This window comes from Taeniopygia guttata, chromosome 4 (assembly GCF_048771995.1).
Source record: "Taeniopygia guttata chromosome 4, bTaeGut7.mat, whole genome shotgun sequence".
Taxonomy (NCBI): Eukaryota; Metazoa; Chordata; class Aves; order Passeriformes; family Estrildidae; genus Taeniopygia; species Taeniopygia guttata.
The window spans coordinates 37,863,535-37,884,500 of record NC_133028.1 but is presented as its reverse complement, the minus strand read 5'-3'; the positions used below and the strand labels follow the sequence as shown (position 1 = coordinate 37,884,500).

General features: G+C 38.6%; 1 protein-coding gene across 4 annotated transcripts in view; it reads right to left on the bottom strand.

Annotated features, from left to right (window-relative positions):
• SPOCK3 (SPARC (osteonectin), cwcv and kazal like domains proteoglycan 3) overlaps nt 1-20,966 on the bottom strand; it is a 379,716-nt gene that overhangs the window by 151,860 nt on the left and 206,890 nt on the right. For 3 of the 4 annotated variants that reach the window (XM_072928424.1, XM_072928423.1, XM_072928422.1), the window contains one exon: nt 9,506-9,682. In XM_072928424.1, the coding sequence (XP_072784525.1) occupies nt 9,506-9,682 (177 nt within the window). Of the gene's footprint in view, nt 1-9,505; nt 9,683-9,814; nt 9,957-20,966 lie in introns of those variants that run through there. The other variant, XM_041715842.2, reaches the window with a different exon arrangement.

The window sequence follows — 20,966 nt, the reverse complement described above, 5'->3', positions numbered from 1 at the left end:
ATTCTTTGAGGTATTTTGCTCCTCAGAATGAGGGATAGACAGCATAAAATCACTTCACATTTTTATTGATCTGAGGTACCAGTTAGCATAAGCACGTGTGTGCCCTCCCACACACAAGGCCTCATTCACTTCTTAAAAAAAAAAACAAAAACAAACAAACCAAAAAAAACCCACAAAAAAAAACCCAAAAAAAACCACCCCACATAGCAGCTCAACTTTTCCATCTGATGGACATCAAATACTCTATAATATTAACTCTATAATATTAGAACTTTAGAACCTTCTGGAGGAAAAAATGCCATTGTCTTCCAATGACTTATGTTTCTCAAAAATGTCAGAATTCTATTTATAGGCACTCTGCTATAATCCAAATCTAGAAAACTTAGAGGAAAAAAATTATAGTTTCATATGCCCTAAGAAACTATCATTTTTACACAGGATTGAAAAAAGAAAAGAGAAGAATTTTAAACATTCACCATATGTAAAAAGCATGCAAGACAGAAGAGTATGGTAGCTTTTGTCCAAACCACAATTCTACCACTGTGTAGAACCCAGTTTATAAATCCACATTCAGTAATAGTGAACAACATTGAAATGTTCTGAGGTTCTATTCATCTATCTTATTCCCTCAGTACAAATCTACATAGTTAATTCTCCTTCTGCATATCCCTCCCTCTCCATCTTTATGAGTCTATATCCGCAGATCTCAGAGAGAAATCTCATGATTCATAATCATGTTACACTTAAATTGGCTAAGACATTACTTACAGTAACTACAAGGCAGTTTGGGGCATATATTCCTGCATTCTTTGAGAGGATATTTTCTTTTGAGAAGCCCATGAATATCAGTGGATATCACAGGTGAAACCAACTGCCTCTTTTCCTAAGGTAATTTAGTCTTTTTCTTAATAGTGTCAAGAAATTCTGTCCACTCATACCTCAAGTACCAGAGTTCAGCAAAACAGGACCTTGTAACTGCCTACCAAGGTGTATAAATACATACACCTGTAAAAATAAGCACAGGTATGAAAAATTTAACAGTTTAGGTAAGAAATGCTAGATTAAGATTTAGAAAAATAGTTATGCATTTACTGTGTTTTAATCCAGTTCACATATGAAATATTGTGCACTATTTTCAATACAGTGAGCAATCTGACAGCCCTTTGCTGGCTTTGTAAAGTAGGAGCTCTCCACATTCATGTTTTCTGTTCCTGGATGTTGGAAACAAGGTTGCCTACCTATTTCTTAATATGCTTAAAGACTTGAACAGCAGATTAAAGTATGTATCCTGGTGACTATCTTAATGAAAATTCTGAAGCCATTTCTCTACCTTCCTTAAGATTTGAACTGGCTTGCATTCCAACATCAACTGTGATTTTTCACATAAAAGCAATTGGCTTTTATTGACAATGCACACAAGAAAATTCTATGAAGAGGGTAGAACAGAAATCCTTTTAAACAGCAAATTAGCATAAGAAAAGCCAAGCATTTATTCCAGTAATTTCATTTTAGGGCCAAAAAGGAAACACTTCTAGATCAGACCAATATGAATTTAAATTTTATTTTTCCTTATTCTTCTGCAAAACAGCATAAATCTGTTGCCTAGATCATCTGGGAATACTGCAGCTAATTAATTCCCTCATAGTGCAGGCATTAGAGAGCAAATCTTAAACTGTGCCAGTAGCACACAAACATTGCTGAAACCTGAAATGCTTTTGCCAAAGTAGAATTTTTGGGTGTAATATAATCTGTGAAGATATAAGTAAATAAACCACTATACACAGGCAAGTACATTGTCAAATCCAATGGTCTACTCTGGCCCTAAACTTGAATACAAATAGTTCTCAGAGTTTGACATGGACTTTCTAAATCTGACAAAAGTGTTTAAGTTACTCTGTTGCAAAAGGCTGGAAGGCCACTTTCTACAATGGAGTCTTGTCACTGCTCCTTTACCTACCAATCTATTGTTTTCACTTCTAAGAACCACTGCTTGGGTTCTCTCGTGAAGGGATGTTCCAGTCACCAACACAAGCCCTGCCAAATCCTCAAAACATATATGCATCATTAAATATAGATCCCCACACTCTTCATATTAATAACTTCCTGATGCTTTAACAAATAGCTGGCAGAACACATCATTTTTCACAGGCAGTAGCATATAAAAAGGAGTAAGTTCTGTACTTCTCACTGCTATGCTACAAAGGTTTAACAACTGGAATGAATTTCATCATCAAGAGTAAGATCAAAATGTTAAAGAAGTTTGTTTTCAGTTGCATATAGGCCCCAGTGAAGTGCACTACATAAAATTGACGACTTGCAGACATTTTTAGAAAGATACAGAACAAGCTGCAAACTGACAGTCTCTTCTGAGTCAATGATTATGTATCACATGAGAAAATAAAAAATTAGTTCATAAAAATTTTCTACAGCAAAATATCAAGCACTGGATGGCTTTTGATAACAATATATTAAGATAATACTTTCTGGAAGTGATACAATACCAAAAAGTTTGAATAATTTCAATCTTTTAAACTCATTCTCTTATTGTGTTTTGTTAAAGCAGCCACTTGCAAAGAGAGTAACAGAAGCGATATCACATCTCCATCGTAATATGAAAAGCTTTGTCATGGGTTATAATTCCATTCTACCTCTCCTTGTGTCCCATCCAAGGACATTACCTTAAAATTTACCACCTTTTTAAGGTACATCATTAATTCCTACATAATTTTTCCTACTATCATCTATCATTGTCAAATGGGAAAGTAGAAGTGAAAAACCATTAAAAAAATAACAAATAATTAAAAAACAACTAAAGATTGCTCAAATCAGGTAAGAATGCCCAGTGAAGCTCTGATCACTGATATAACAAGCCACTAACTTTTCTCGTTCAGAAATAAAATTTCAAGAAATATGAAAATTACAAACACTTTTAATACCATCCCCTATGTTAGCATTTACTAGCATTGTGTACATAGTATTTGTTTCTAAAGCAAACAGGCAAGATTTTTAGCATTAGGCATAGCGGGACTTTGAGATGCAGAAAAAGAAACGCTCAGTAGTTACTAAGACATTAAAATATGTCAAGTTAAGACAAATAGGATAATAGAAAAACAACAAGCAATTGGAGAAACACCATTCCAAAATCAGTATAAAAAAATTTTAAAAGGTCAACATTGGAAACATTAACACAAAACAACACTACAGCTATTTTACTAAAGTACTTTCTCAATACTGATAAAAAAGTGATAGAAATACTGCGGTTAGAATAAAAACTTCCTTATGCTTTAATACATGGGAGTTGCTCTAAAGCTAGGTTCCAAAAAAACATACCAGCTGCTAAAAGATTTTCTTTTTTCTTTCAGCATATCTTGCAGGGAAGGGAGGGCGTGCAGGGACAAGGCGGCCACAGCAGGAGTCACAACAACATGGACATGACACAGAAACAACACACAACTGCTTCAACTCAAAGGAGTCACACTCAGAAACTGGCCAACACTTGCAAATAGACTAACCCGAGCTATTATTTCTCTTTTCTGAAGAGAGTTACATCAAATGTTTCAATTACCACGAATTAATAGAAACAGAGGAGACAGGAAAAAGGATTAATGGCATCAGTCTAAAAATATTCCAATTCTGCTCAATCCACTGTTTTCTATGTTCTGTCACTCCTTACAAAATCTCTCAGGCATCTTTCCCTTCTGATTGTAAAACCAAGATAGCCTATGCAGTTTCTGTTACTGTTACCATCTATTTGTGTATTACAAAGCTATATGTACTACACTGTAATAAGCACAGATGGCTAGAGTCAATCCCAATAAGATTTAATAGAAAGAGAAGAGAAGACTGGGTATCCATAGCCACTAAATAACCTACAGCATATAAAATAAAGATTATTCTTCAGAGAAAGGAGATAAAGATAAGATGAAACAATGTTATCAGCTTTACTTTAGATTATGAGGGCAATCTAAGGAAAAGCACATTACCATTTACTTAACTTCTAAACGTCAGCTATATAAAGAGCTTCCAAGTTAATGCCTTCCAAGAGACATTTAAGTGTTCAGTGTTAACAATAGTTTGAGATTAGTAGACTCTGCCTTTCAGACAAAAAAAGTATTTGGCACTAGAAACAGGCAGCAAAAGCAGACCATAGAAAAAGTAATCCTGTAAAAGAAAACAGGAATCCATACTCAAGAATGAATTAAAAGCATGTAAAAATTAGATGCCTTTGTCTATAACGCAGAAGAAAGGAAAAATTAGGATTTTCATTACTCTTTCCTATTATAATTTGTTACATGCAAGCTAGAAGTTATGAACAATTCAATAGCTCCTTAAGTTTCCTTAATTAATTAAAATTAATACAAATTCCTAACACTTTCCCATATTTTACAGTTTAAAAAAGAGCAGTCAAGTCCTTACTAACTTCATTTCAAAGGCAGTACTTACAGGTGAAGGTACAAAATACTTATGCTGTCAGACCTCCTAGGCTTCAAAATTTTTTCTCCTTTACCACATTAATAAAACTCAGATCATACAAAGTAAGTAATGGAAAAAAGTGACTGACACTACTTTAGAAGTGCCAGCTTCAGCTAACAGGCTGGCATGTGGAAAAGATTCAAAGCCCTGTTTGCAAAAGTAGCTTTACGTTATTACAAGACCTTGGTTTAACTTAGGCTTAAAGCAACATAAAGAAGAAGCAGCTCATCTTTCATGTTTTCAATTCCACTTTCTCCTGATGTCATGATCATGACATATGTATGTTGTAAAAAAAGCTGCTGTACCCAATAATATGTTTTTTTACCCTGAACCATGAAAAGTACTGAAGAAATAAGACCACCAAACCTTTTTTCACAACTAATGAGTTAACATGAGTTATAGAAAAAACCATGAGTGCTGCACTGTCCAATCCTAAATACTGACTTCCTCTGAAGTACATTTAGGATCCTCCATAAACTATGAGGGCTTCTTGTTCATTGCAAAAACCTTGTTGAACAGAAGTCCTCCTCCTCCTCCTAAAGAAAAGTTACTGGTATTCCACTATGGAAGCATTAAAACCTTCCAAATATTTACATGGTAATCCCACAATGAAGTACAAAGAACTCGTGATGAATCCCTTTTAAAAGAGCCTTTGGCTTACTCAATTGTACAAAGATTTAGTTGTGATCCATACAGAGATGTTCTGGTCACAACAGTACTGCATAGAGTTGGAATGGAGCTTAACTGAGTGGCAGTGTTTGTTTTTGAGAATCCTTAAACCTCCAAAACAGACAAGGGGATAATTAATGTTGGCTATTACTGAATTGCTATGGAGACCTAATATTCAATTTATCTCCTTTCCAAACACAGAGGTCTAGTTTTCACTAATGTTGAAAAAACATACTCTTTAAATACTTCCAAAAGAGTCCTCTGGGAAGCCAACACAAGCTGCCCAGAGTTGCCACATGTAAAAGGCAATGCATTTGATGGTCAATGTGAGAACACTTCACAGCAAAGCAGAGTAAAAAGTACTACCAGTGCAAACTTCCTCTTCGTAGCTGATTGGTTTTATGGTCTATTCAATTTTCTTCTACCTTCTTCACCCTTGATAACTGTAATTAACATGGTGGGATGATAGTTAACACTGTAGCATGACGCAGCTGGTTGTAATGATCAACGAACCCTATTATTTCATAGCAATACTATGACACAGTTGAGTTGTGGAGTTCATTTATCAACTTAAATTTGAAAATACAGCAATCACTTAAATTATGACCTCTGAAAAGAAAAAGCATATATCACTAACAAGTTAGAACACAACATCTCTCTTCCAGCAGCAAGTAAAATTTACCATATAAAATACAGTGTTTTTAATGAACACAAATGCACAAGACATTTTACAAATACCAATTTCTAAAATGAGTTATTCTATAGAATCTTGCTTCATTGTATTTTAAAGAAATTCAAATTAAAATTTCTGAAAAGAAAGCCTTAAAAATTTTTAGCTAGTGATACAACAAACAAATACAGTTGTATGCAATTCTGTCCAACCAACCATAAAGATATGAACAGACAAAATTATTTTAAATTACAAAGCCACTGTGTTTTGCTCTAGGATTAAAAACACCACCACTATTTGAAAAGTAAACAGAAAGATAAAAATAATTGCTATTTTCCAATACTCTGTTTTTCTCCACAGATTTACAGCATTATGAGTAATGAAGGTTTACTAGATAAGATTTAGGATGTTCAAAGTAGGAGAGTATAAATGTAATGCAATTTCTCAATCACGTTTTTCAAAAGGAATAACCTTTATTTTAGACAAACTGCAGTATATGTGTATATATATTTATCAAATGTCTAGTGCTTTTACCATAGGTAAAACCATTACCATAAAGCATTATCAATATAACAAAATATGAATGAAGAAGATACCCCTAACAGCATCTACAAGTCTGAAATAAACAGAGGATACATTTCCATGGGCTAGAACCTCCCAGCATCCTGACACCACTGAAGCAGCCTAACCAGGCAACTTGGAAAACCTTAATAAACACATCAACCCTGAGACTTATTTTAGTGACAGACATGAATATTTACAGCTACTCAGCAACTGGACTGCAGCAGCACTAAGACAGGATTGAAAACTCTTCCTTCCCCACACTCCAGGCAAAAAATAAACTTATCCTTGTATAGAACCCAAAATGGTTTGACTTGCACATACAACTTAAGGGAGGTGATATTTGACACGTCCCATCTCCCTAACTTTAAGAGGGGAAGTCTCCTATTTAAAAACAAGACCATTCTCAATTTTTGCACAAGAAAAAGAAGTGGGAACGTAGGTAACCTCTAACACATCTAGTTTCCCATTCTTACATGTTAAGGCATAGTTCTTGCCTAGACCTACTGCATTATTTTCAATAGATTTGTCAGAATGATCAAGACCTTTCAAAAGAAATGAAGAGTCAGTTACAGTTCTGCCTGTAGAAAGTACTGAAAAATCTTAGCTAGTAATCTCATATTAATAAGAGTGACAAAACAGACATTTTAGAGTATGTTAAGAGAGCTAGGTTTGGGGGTTGGCTTGACTTTTTATAAATAAAATATCATATCCTGGTTTATCAGGCTCTGTAAGTGTTCCCTTTCTGACTGACTGTGTTCTTTCTCACTGTGATCTAAGACTCTTTAAGAAACTGAGCCAATGAGCCAGAAGTCAGGGTCATTATCTTTCACATTAATCAGTCCTGTCAGTTAAGTCTTAAGTTAAGCCTTTAAATACTTCTTTTCACACCAGAATTCCATCTCACCCTTACATCTGTAGAGTATTGAAAGCCTGCAAAAAATATCCTACTCTGACCAGAGAATTAAATTACAAACACAGGCCTTGCATACCTTCATTTTAACTCTGCAAGACAGTTACCCCCACATGTTTCAAATGCTGCTGTCCTGTTCCTTAACAGGAGGCCACTTCTGAATCACCAATCACATTACAAATCACAATTTCAAAACCAACAAATTACAGTTGCAAATTTACACAAGTAAATTTACTAATTATATAAAATGCTGGATAGTAAAACTTCTCCACCGTGTTATATTTAAGTATGATAATTGATAATTGTTCTTACAATATATTTTTTTAATGCATTCTTGTACAGGTAGATTAACACAATTGTGGGGGGTGGTTTACAGTTGTGTGTTATGAATTACTGAAAACTACCTATGCTTTATAGGGAGAGCCTTGTAATATTAAATAAATATTCCAGACTGGGTACCAATCAATAGGACATAAGCATGCTGCACAAGAAATAAAAGCATACTCTTCACTGAAGCAGCAGCCTCATAAAACTTACACAGTGTAAAAATAAGCCAGCGTATTTGCAAATTGCCTCAGAAGAATCAGTATGCAGTATTCCTCAAAGCAGTCACTCTTAAAACCCTTGGGGACACCTACTTGTCACAGAATAAATTATCTGGCTAATATCCAATATTACAGTACACGTCAGTGGGCACCCAGGAGACAGGCATTAGAGAGCACTTAGCTTCCTCAGCCTTGCAGGTTAGTCCTTACATAAATGACTTTGCCCAATTACAAAACATAACTGATGCATGTATTTTGGAGTTTTCTAGCAGCAGCCTTTAATCATCAAACATTTCTATAGCACCAGATTTTCACTTTTTTTTTTTTCCCCAAAATCACAGGTCCCAATGCACAGCATACTGAACTGGTATTTTTCACATGAACCTAAGCTCTTTTTTGTTAAGATATTCAAGGCAAACAAAAATATCTGATTGATTGGAAGTGCTGCCAAACACCAGAATTATGCTGTTTAATAAAAACTATTGTGAAAATAAGTTCTCCCACAACTCTAGTAGCTCTTTCCCAGTTGCTCAAGATAAATAACCAAGTTTGTATCCCACAGATATAAAGCTAGAAAATACATGCATCACAAGACACTCCATCCAGGTCTCAGAAAAATAAGACTTCTTGGAGACATTGTCTTTGGTTTTCTACAGCAAACCGCAGTCACCAGCAGGCTGTAGAACAAGAAAAAACCTGTTGCCTCTGAAGTTGCAAACCAAATCAATGCTTTTCACCAAATCAAAGAAATCCAGCAGGTTAAACAGTAAAGAAAACAGAAAATTACTTTGCATGGTTGGAATTCAGATTTTTAAAAGTGACGCCAAGGGACGCAGGGTACTGGGTGATCAAATAAAATCTTTTCTACGTAAAGAAATGTGAACGACTTTTAGAAATAGGTTGCGTTTCACTCAGCTTGCAGCAAACACAGCTCGAACTAGGCGGACAGGCGAAGTGCGCCGAGGACAGAGCCACCTTACAGCGCAGGTTTCGTAACTGATGAGATTCGGGTCAGGCTGGGGCTGCTGCTGCCGGGCTCCAGGCACGGCGCCCCGACACCGCGCACCGCTGCGCCCAAGCGCCGCACCGACACCGCAACCCCCGGCCGTGAGCGCGGCCCTTCTCCCCCGCCCTCCCCGCCGGCACTAATGTCAGGGCACGGCGAGACGCGGCGGTGCCGGCCGGCGCCGCTGCCAGGTGCCCGGGGAGGCGGGGGCTCTGTGCCGGCCGGCACCGGCGGAGCGAGCCCTGTCCCGGCCCCGCGCCCCCACCGCATCCCTTCCCGCAGCGGGGCGGGAAACGGGAGGAGGGAGGACGAGCGCGGCTCTCCCCCTGCACCGCCCGGCGCCCCGCAGGGGGGGCAGGGCTCCCACGGCCCGGCCCGCGGGCCCCCAAGGTGCGGGCTGGATGGCCCCGCACGGTCCGGGGCGCGCCGGGCGGTCCTGGCCGCTCCGCGGCGGAGCGCACCGCGAACTGCCCGGCGGGACCCCCATCCTCCTCGCCAGGCGCCGCAGGCAATTAATTAAGAATTCAAATTAGGGGAGAAGGGTGTTAAGTTGAGGCTGTACCCCAGTCCCCGCTCCACAAGGGATGCCCTACACCCTGCAGGAACGGAACCAGCGGGAGCGGGCTGGGCGCGGCTGCCGGCTGGCAGGATGGAAGGGCTGAACTTACGTCTCGGAATTTGTTCCACTGCCCGACCTCCTTGTCGTACTGGGAGACGGTCGTGAGCCATTGTTTATCGTCCAGAAAATTGCCGCTGTCCGGTCTGCCCCCGGCCGCCGCCGCCGCCGCCGGGCTGCACCAGGCTGCCGCACACACGCACACCAAGGCTGCCGCTGCCGTGAGCATCTGGGCGAGAGGAAACACGGGCAGGGGGGTTACCCACAGCGGAGCCGAACCGCGGCCGGGGGCTGCCGGCGGGGGACGGGACAGTCGCCCGCGGCGGGGGGAAAGGGAAGGGAAGGCTGCCCAGCCCGTCACCTTGCTGCGAGCCCCGCGCTCCTCGCCGCGGCCGGAAAGGCGGCCCCGCGCCCGCTCCCTCCCCGCACGCGCCGCCGTCTGCGGCCGCCCGTCCGTCCGCCCCGCTCCCGCGCCGCGCGCGCCGCCCGCCCCTCGCCCCGCCCCGCCCCCGCCCCGCGCCGTGCCGCGCGCCGCACCGGGAGAGGCGCGCGCCCGCCCGGAGCCGGGCTCCCCGGGCACCGGCACTGCCCCGGGCACCGGCACTGCCCCGCCGAGCCCGCCCGGAGCCGGGCTCCCCGGGCACCCGCACTGCCTCGGGCACCGGCACTGCCCCGCCCGGCCCCGTGGTGCCGCCGCCTCCTCCAGGTGGGGGTGGATGCCGCTGGAACTTCGCTACAGCTTCCTTGGCACCTCGCACCCCGAGTTAGATCGGCGAAAACCCCTAGGCGGACACGATCCTTCAAAACTCAGAGCATGTCAAGATAGAACTTCCCGCGGCTTCGGGACAAGGAGAGGCACAAGCTCGCGGGTCGCCTCTGAGCGCTGATGGAGGCGCATTGTGATGCTGCCTGCCCGTGTTATCCCTTTTGTAAGGGATAACATGCATACTTCCCTCTCTTTCTGGCTTTTATCTTTTAAAAAGAGCAACAGTGGGTTAACTGCAAGTCTTTAACGACATTTGGTTGCCTTCCCGAATTAGTTAAATTTATTTTAGAATTGAGCAAGGTGCAGGAATAGTTCAATTACCTATCCAGCATTCCTGCCTCCATATTTAAGTTCTATTTGCCATCCTGTTGACCTCTTTAATCTAATTTTTAATGTTAGCTTTATTCCCTAGACTAGAGTAACATTCTGCATTTGGGTTTGTATTAGCTGCGTGTTGCAAGGTTTCGGCAGAGGGAGTGGGGCAGAGACTGCGGGGTGGCGTCTGTGAGGAGAGGTGTGGGACTTTCCCGTTTTGGGAACAGCTGGCTCCGACCAGCTCCACAGGGGAGACATTGCGGCCACAGCTAAGCCGTTCGGCAAAGCTGGCGGTGCCTCCGTGAGAGCATCGCTGGGAAAGGGCTGAAAACGCTGTGCGGAGAGAGGAAGTGCGGACAGAAACGGTGAGAAGCAGCCGGGAACGCCGGGGCCAGAGAGGGGTGAGAAGGTGCTCTCCATGGCAGAGCACGGCACATCCTGGAAGATTCATGCCAGAGCAAGGGGAAATAGCCTGAGAAACTGTGGCAAGCCCAGACCAGAGCTCATTTTCCTGAAGGACTGCAGCCGATGGAAAGCCATGCCAGAGCAGAGGAAAAGTGTGAGAATGAGCGAGCAGTGAAAAGAAATTGTTACATGCTGACTGTACGTGCCCTCAATTCTCCCTGTGCTGGTCAGGGAGAGAGGAGTCTGGAATGAAGAGGAGCCTGGGAAAATAAGGGAGAAACGTTGTTTTAACGTTCACCTTTAGCACTACTCAAACTAGCTATTACATTTTTATTTTAATTGGCAATAAATCCTCCAATCAAGTTTGTTTTGTCTGCAACAGTAATCGTTAAACAGTATTCCTGATTTTATATTAATCTGTGAGCTTTCTCTCTCCAGTTCTTCCTATACTTGTGCTGGGGAGAGGGGGCAGCTGTGGGAACGTTTGGCTGTTAGCCAAGATTAACCCAGCGCGAGATAGCCAAGTCTGTCAAGTACACAACACTCCAAGTGTAGTTGCTGAAAATATGAGTTACTTTCATACTTGGTACTAGGGCCAAGTCCATCAAGAGATTCTCTGATGGCAGAAAAATGCCACTTCATGCAAAAAGAGAAGTGATTATGAGATTGCCACCGATTTTCACAAGTTTTGATTTTGGTCGTAAACTGTAACTACAGACAGATAGTAGAGTATTAATTAAATCAAATAACCTACATCATACAGTACATAAGTCATGCCATTTTGTTCCTGAACTCGTATCACTAAAATCAATGAAAATCCTGTCACTCGTGTGACAGAGAGGATGATTGCCAGATTAGGATTTATGTGCCTGACTCTAAAAATGCTACCTATCCAGAATGATATTATATTCTGTAATAAATGAATCATAAAATTCAAAGCAAAGGGATGGAGGGACTGCACAGAGGCTAAATAAGAATCAATAAAACAGTCATGTTATTCTCAGGGTGGGTTATAGAGTCAATGCTTGACAAAACCATTCTCTGACAATCCAGTTTGTATTTGTCAGACTTAATGTTAGTTTCCTAGAAATTGCTTTGCCCTTTGGCAAAGAAGAAAATTCTCTATAAAGCTAATGTGTTGAGGTTTTGGGGTTTTTTTAATAATTACTTATTTAAACTTTTTTAACAGCATCCCAATTCCTGAATTTTTGTTTTCACTTACCCAGCAATGAAGGTGATCTATTTTTGTTCTGGTTTGCTTCACTTGTGTTTGACAATTTGCTCCAGATAATATTAGTTAGTACTTTTAAGTTATTGTTCACCTTTCTGTACTTGGAGAAGAGGAATAAAAGTGGCTAAGATTTGCATTCAGTAAAAATCCTTAGAAAGGGGAAATCTCTTATGGTTTGAGTTTTACAAAAGTTTCACTGCAATTTGTCTGAAAAGTGATCTTCAACACCTATCACTGCAGTTTCTACTGACAACACATACTAATGATCAATTATATGTAATTTTGCCTGAACCAAGCTATTTGAAGTCTTTAATAATTCTAAATGTATTCCTTATAATTTTAACCACTCTGATCTCCACATAATTGGTTTAAGAGCCTCATTCTGATCAAGGACTTTACACAAGTTGGTAATACCATTTATTTAAGCACACAATGATACTTGATTGAAATGGCATTTTGAAGATACAAAACTAACAAGTTTTCTTTTTTTCTCAATAATTTCACTTCTCTTCAAAGATTAAATCTATGCGCCTTGAGAAATATTCTTCATTTTAAATGTACATATATTTCTTACAGAAAATGTAACTGTATTGTTACATACTGACGTGTTTAATAATAGCATCTTTAAGACATGACAGGGAATCTGTTACTGCAGCAGTGGTAAGAAGATAATGCTAATGGTAACAGGGACATAATTTTGAAATAAGAGTTTAGAAACTCTGCCTCAGCTCTTCATCATTGTCCAGTCAAGAAGCATTTTTGTTATTAATAAAAAAAAATTTCTTCTCAATTCCAAAATATGATCCATTTTGCAAATTTCCAGTAACAAATATTTCAATACTGTCTTACTAATTTAGAATAATAACTTTTCAGGTGTCTTCCCCTCTGAGTAGCTGATGCATCCTACAAGGATGTAGCAATGAAGATGGTGTAGCTGGTAATATACTTGCAAGTTACAATATTGGTGTGAGTAATGTGGTTGTTGCACAAGGAAAAATATGGAAAGAGAAAAAAAAAGGGAGAATACATTTAAGTATGTATTTTGTCTACACATCTGTGTGTTATATGAAAGAGCATTGGAATTATGGAATGTATGCATGAAGATATATATTGGAAGAGTTTGTATGCATAGGTTACTGATGGAAGAGAAGGGACATGCTAAGAAATTCTTAGGAAATGGTAGGAAATTTATGTCCTGAACACTGTGTCACAAAAGTGTTTTACTCACTTCTGCAAACGAAGAATATGTTCAACTATTATATTTGAATAAACTTATGTTGAAGGGAATCCCAAGGGAACAACTAGGTATCTCACTGCCCACAGGCAAAGCCAGCTATTCCTTGTCACTGCTGGCAGATGTCAATCCAAATCTACTTCTAGAATCACCATTGGTGGAGTCTGTCAGTGGTAGAAACTCCAAACTGATCTGTGTCAGCTGACTATTTCACTTATTTCACTATGCATTTTCAAGCCTGAAGTTTTAAGAATAATATTGTGAATTCACTTGTATAACTTACCTGGGCAAGTAATTCTAGTGCAGACAAAACTAGAAGATGAAGTATATAATGAAACTTGACTCTTCATTCTTTTGAATAAGAACAAAGATAACATGGAAAAAAAGCATATCACATAGCAGAAGAGTTTTGTGTTCTTTTAAATTTTCTCTCTGAAACACACTCTCCTATTTTTCTTTACTATGTAGATCACTGGCATCTTTTAAGAAATGTGTCTGCAACACAGTTTGAAAAAACATTAATTATTCTAATCACTGTGGTTGATTAAACAGGTAGGGGACCCTTTTAGATTCTTCATTTACCCCTTTTTCCTCCTTCCTGAGGGTTCTGCACAGCTGGAGATTTTGTGCCCCATTGTAGCCTCCTCATCTTAGTAAAGTTCTTTTGGCATGCTAATTAATCTCCTTCTCAATATTTACTCTCCCTGACCACAAGCCATTGTCTGATCTTACATCTTACTTTGAAGAGACAGGGTTCTTGAAATACTTGAATGCTTCTCTTAAAAATAGTTGTAGCCTATAAATAATGTAGCAAGCAAGAAAATTATTTAATGATAAATTTCTAACCTTGAGACTGTTTTCAATGGGGGGGGGGTTTAACACATTACAAGACTTTGCTCTTGTTTGGGGTTTTTTTTCTTTGTTTTTTAGGAATTTGGGGTTTTTTTTGGTCTTTTGTGCAAAACTGGGGTTAGTGTTTTTCTGTTTTGCCAGAACACTAATCAAAATGGAAAGTTTACTCAAATAATTAAACCAATTTAATCCAATTTATCCAATACAGAAACGTTCTTCTTTATATTAGTTCCTATTTCAGACTTTTTTGAATATTATTTATTAAGAAACTAATGTTTACCTGTAAAATGTTTTATGCATGATGTCCAAAGCAATTTGATAAAATACAACATATCTTGCTATTATATACTGAACATATATTGGATATATACTGTTCATTGCCTATCCAATATCCTATCAAGTTTTATCTTGTTAATCGAGAGAATTCTAATGTATTAATTGCCATTGAGACTGTTACAGAGGATTTAATAAAATCTATATAATTTTAATAATGTCTAAAAATGTGTCTAAATAAGGTGGCACTTTTGAAGAAAGCTATTCTTCATTAAAATGTTTTACATGAGAAATAAAAGAAACAAGGCTCATGTTTTTAGACAGCAAAAATGAGTAGGTACAAATTCAGCCTAATGTCATGTAAAATGTAAGTCTTTACAACTTAAAAGGGAACAAAAATCATCCCAAAGATCTCCACAAAAGCAAAAGCTAAGCTGGTCAAAGTAGAACCATATTGCCCCTTTCTTCTGTCAGTAACTGCGCAAAGGCCTTTCCCCACAAGTATCCTGTATTTTCTAGCGATGACAGGTTTGCATGCAATACTTTATTGTCTAACTGTAGGCTGTTTAATTTACCTATAGAACTAGCTAGAGACATTGCTTAGAGTTTGGTTGAACTCACCATGCCATCTCCATCTAAAGCATCTCTTTACTATGGAATTATAGAATCATTGAGGATAGAAAAGACATTTAAGATCAAGTCCAGCCATTAACCAGCACTGACAAGTCCATCCCAAAACATGCCTATAAGCCCCACAGCTACATGTCTTAAATACCTCCAGGGATGGTGACTCAACCACTTCCTTGGGCAGCCTGTTCCAGTGCTTGACAACCCTTTCCATGTAGAAATTTTTCCTAATATCCAGTCTAAGCCTCCCCTGCTGCAGCTTGAAGCCATTTCTTCTTGTCACGTGGGAGAAGTGCAGCCCACACCTGGCTACACCCTCCTTTCAGGCAGCTGTAGAGAGCAATAAAACCTACCCTAAGCCTCCTCTTCTCCAGGCTCAATAACCCCAGCTGCTCCTCATAAGAGTTCTGCTAGAGACCCTTTGCCATCTCTGTTGACCTTCTCTGGACCTGCTCCAGTATCCCCATGTCCTTTGTGTGTGCATGGCCCAGAACTGAGCACAGGATTCTAGGTGTGCCATCACCAGTGCCATGTACAGGGCACAATTGCTCCCGTGGTCTTGCTGATACAATCTGATACCACTATTTTCGATACAAGCCAGGATGTCACTGGCCTTCTTGGCTACCTGGGCACACTGCTGGTAGACCAGCACCCCAGGTCCCTTTCCAACAGGCAGCTTTCCAGCTGCTCTTCCCCAAGCCTGCAGTGCTGCATGGGGTTGTGCTGAAGTGCAGGATCCAGTACTTGGCCTTGTTGAGCATCAGACAATTGGCTTTAGCTCATTGATCCAACCAGTCCAGATCCCTCTGAAGAGCTTGCAAAGCTCCAGCAGATTAACACTCCTACCCAACCTGGCATTAATCTGCTGGACTGCACATATTCAAAACAATTTTGCTATGAAAATCAAGGTTTGCATAGTTAACATGATAGATTTTGGAGTAATGTAAGCATTAAAGGAATCTGAATTACAACAGAAGAGGAATCTCAGTTTTACAGTTCAATCACAAACCATATCTATTCTTTGGCTCTGTTTCTAGAACTGTGTAAGACATTTCAGAATTAAATGAGGTAACTGGCTTATTTTTCTTCTGCAAAACCACATGTACAGTTGAAGCCAAGTCCATTCCTAATCAAATACATAATTTGACAGGAGTACACATTTGTGTCCATTAAATTAATTTGTTTTGAGCCTGTAGGCACTATCACACATGCTGTATGTCTTACCTTGTTACCAATTCAGTCAGAAGTGAGAGGAGGCTATGCAATTAAGTACAATTTCTTTACAAATAACCTCCATATAAAGTCTAGGTCTCTGAAATGACATTTCTTTTTTTATTATGAATGTGCTGTAATCATTAAACCTTCTGTATAATTTAAAACTAAGTTAAAGATCATAAATCTTGCAAAAAAATAAGATAGAATTTTTAGGATATAACCCAGAAGAGCCTCTGCACATTTCTACCCAATTTTAAAATATGAAAATATCAAATTTACTGCAGGGAAAAAACCTCACAATGGCACAATTCTTCAGGAAAATTTCATTTATTAAAACCAGCAATACCTTTTTCATCTTTCTATGACTTTCTGTCTTTCAAAATCACTTCTTTTCAATTAATTTCCTTTTCTGTGGTTTTCAGAATACAGATGTGTGGTTTCTCTTTTGCCTATTCCTTTTCATCTTTTTCCATCTCTCCATTGTTCCCATAATTTTCTTCAGTTAATTTCTTTGGCTGTATTTTGTCTTAATAATCATATATATGGTCTATTTCAGAAGTGGAGAATTGATGTGGAACAAGACCAAAACAAACACCACCATTCTAGAGTTGGCCTTCCAGATTACCAGGATTGATGAAGCTATTGGGAGTAGATTGGCACTAATTTATAGATTATTTCCATTTCCAGCCTAATCTCTCTGTATTGAACTGGACATTTTGAATTGGCAGCAGTGTTTCACACTTGGCAGCTTGTCTGAATCAGGACATCTAGGAACTATTTTTTTTCCATATGATCATTCTTGTAGCTAATTTTTTTCATCACCTTTAATACATTAAAAATCAGGGGGTAAAGTTCTTAAGCAAACAAAAAAAATCCCCATAATCAAACATAATAAACAAATAAAGTAAATAAAAATAAAGAAACAAAATAAACCACAAAATAACCACAAGAAAATAACTCAAGGAACACAGAAAAGGAACTCTGGTTCCACGGCACTCTGGTTCCACACCACCAATTAACAAATAATCCAGGTAAACTGTTCAAATGTGTTAGTGCAAAATAATTTCTTCTAATAAACTAATTCTGCTTATTCTGCGGGCATTTTCACAGAGCAAAATTTAACACTTTATCCAACCGAATTGAATGATTTCATTTTTTCAAAATTTAGGTGACCTACTAAAAAGTTGTTTCTGTCATAATTAATTGGCTGCAAATTGTAGTTTCTGTATTTCATAGACTAAGTTTCTGAGTCCTCTATTCTGTGGGCCGGATATGTCTAAACCCCAAAGGAAACTGCAACAAGTTGTAGATAATGTAGATTTGTCATAGAGCCTGGTCAAAGACCTGGAAATTTCTAACCATCTGGCTTCTTAGGTAGGCCATAGGAGAGAATAGGAGCAAAGTGTTTAGACAAATAAGAAGTAATTTAGAGATACCAGTAGATGCAATTTGACATTCAATTAAAACTAATTTTTCAATTCTAAGCAATTAAAACACTGAAATAAAGAAAAAATCCTTTTTAAAGTTTGGATTCTATAAATAGTTATAGGACATTGACGTTTCATCTCAATTTCACATAGAAGAAAATGTGAAAGGAATGAAATATTGTACACATTGTGAGGAGTCTGGAAAGCAATTTATAAAACTATTGGAAACTTGCATGCTCCTTACTTAAAGATAATTTTCCATTAGGATAATCTGTTTCAAAGGGCACAAGATACCATGGGGAGAATTACCATAATTCCAATCTCAAACCTAAATCCCTCTGAGATAGCAGTTTTTCTGCATCCATAGCAAACATTTTCTCCTTAGCATAGACACATAGTATGCCAAATGGCTGTGCATACAGAGGAAAGTGGGAGAAGACATTGCTCAACCTCCTCCACTTGCCTTGACAAGTATAGGGTTTAAACATCTTTAATTTACCCAGAATTTAATCCAGCTAGATTTAAATAGATTTGTTAAATCACAGGTTTAACATTTCTACTGAAATTTTCTGGTCTTGAATAGGGATCATATGCTTTTCTAGTGTATTTTGTTATCCCATGGAGCCTTTCTGGACAGCAGTGAAGATGCTACTGTCAGTCTGATGGTAACCCACTGAGCTACCCCCTAGATTCAGCAGTACCCCACCAGTAGACCTCAGTTCCTCCAGAGACTCTTACAGAGGTCAACAGAAATGCAGAAGTGTATTGACACAGCTGATGAAACTTCCTTCTTCCCTTCCTCTCACTTTGCATGTGTCTAGGCTTCATACAAGACCATAAGTTGACTTTCAATTAATAGCTTTTCAAAGAATAATATTTAGGATATTTTGTTAGCTTAAAACATTATTTGTCCAATAGTTTCCCAGTTTATTAAAGTAAAATAATGATATGTTAATACACAACAAAGTAGTACAAATTTGCATTTTTAAAAAAAAGTTTTGTTTTTTTTATATCTATGTCACCATAATAAATTATTATGATTTATGCTTTTAATATGTTAACATATATCACACTCAACTATACCAACCCAGGAGAGCGTAACAGCAAGTAATTCTTGCTATTCACTGCTATTTGTTTTGGGGGTTTTTTTGTTTGCTTTGCTTTTTTATTTTTTATAGTTCTCCTCACCTTCGTATCATCAAGGTAAACACAAAGGATCCCAAATTTTCTGTTACATTGTACAAGCAACATAATTTCCCTATATTACAGATAATAACCTAGAGTACTCCTTGCTTGCTCCAGAGTTCATTTGAAGGAGGTTGCTTGTGTTTCAGAGAAACCCCTAATACCCTGCATAGTCTCTCCAAACACCAAATAGAAGTCATCATTCAAATTGTAAGAGAGAAAGAAGGCTGGAACTTTCAAGATTTTTTCACTCTTGTACAAGTGCAGTTCTGGATTCTATACAGAAATTTAATTTTCATGTATCACTCTGAATGATACACTCAATATCACCCAAGTCCCATAGTCTTTGCTTCAAACCTCTGCTTCCTTAGAAGACAATAGAAGCTGGAATTAAAGGACTGTGACAGCAGCTTATCTTCTTAAGGTTCTTGAAAAGCTTCTACAAAAGCAAAAGAGAGAATCAAGAACACAGGAACTGAAATATACCAGCATCTTTGAGAATCCAAACCCCAAACTCTTAACACCTTTGAAGGAGGGGTTGCATTGCTTTCATTAAAGGATGCAAATCCAGACTAATTGTAGGAATTCAATGTCTTAGTTTTTCCAAAATCCTGCACAGCATCCAGCCTCATGTTTATCAAAACAATATCAAATAATTACCTAATTCTAATAACAGAGTCTCCCTCAGATTCAGTTACATAGCAGGAACAATTTTAGCCACACGATAGAAGACTTTTTTTCAATCAAGGTGGAGGAATGTCACCATTCTTCATCACTCTGCAACTTTTTGTATTGGAGACCACATATCAGAGTCATAACGCTGGGGTTATCCTTTCTTTTTGAGAGAGGCTCACAATAAAGAATTACATTTTCACCTAAAGTACCCCTGGAAGAGGGAGAGAATCAGGCACCAGGAGAATATTAAAAACCAGCAATGAGTGAATGACATAGAGCTTTCTGATTTTTGACATCAACCTGTAACTATCTCGGTAGTACGAAAATTAGCTCCAGGACAGACCTTAGTTCTCAGACCAAACCAGAAGCTATGGGGATAGGTAATAGTTTGAGATATGGCACAGACATTTTTCTACAGTGTCCTAAAACTTGTGGCCTAGGAAATCATCTTGATACCTCCTCTCAGAGATTGTTCTGATAATGCTGCACAGAATTAGAACAGAAGCAAATTACATTTTCCACATTAAATGAATAGGCTGCATTGATCAATATACACCGAGTGGCATTATGAATGCCAAAAGCCCGTACTAATCACTAAAGACTTGATTAAGAGTTGAAATTTTGTTATAAACCTGATTATTCCTGATCTTAGGCCATATACATAGATAATATAAAAAGACAGAGAGTTATAAAGCATGCAATGAATGCTTTTCTGTTAATAATAAACTGGGTATTTAAAATAGAATTGTCCCTTCCATAACTTGTTTAAAGTGTTTTTACCAGTCTGAAAAAGTGCGTGTACATATCGATCAAAATGCCTGTTGTGTTAATCCCTTATTAGATTTTTGGATGGAGGTTTTTAAGAGGTTACAGTAACTGAAACTGAAAGGTAAAAGGTAAATGGTGAAATTTTTGGGGTTTTGATTTATAACAAATTTGTGCATTATAGTGCCACTACTCCCTTTTAAATTTTTTTTTTTTTAATTTTTGAATTAAAGGGTGTTCCCCTTTTCATTTCAACATTTCTCTGATCCTATTCAGATATATTCACTATAGCCAACTGCTTTATTCAGCTGGAAATGAAGTTGTTTTTTCCTGTATACAATGCCAATGCACTTGCAGGGAATGAAATACACGTTTGAGTTAAAGGTCTGAAGAATAGTGGCGGTAAACAATATATATACACTCTGAACACTTGGAAAGCTTTCAGCTTTGGTTCCTTTAAGTCAAAGAATAGTAAATTATAAATGTCTTCAAAAGTATATGGACAATAAATAGGGAAGTATTAACTAATGTTAGGTTAATGGT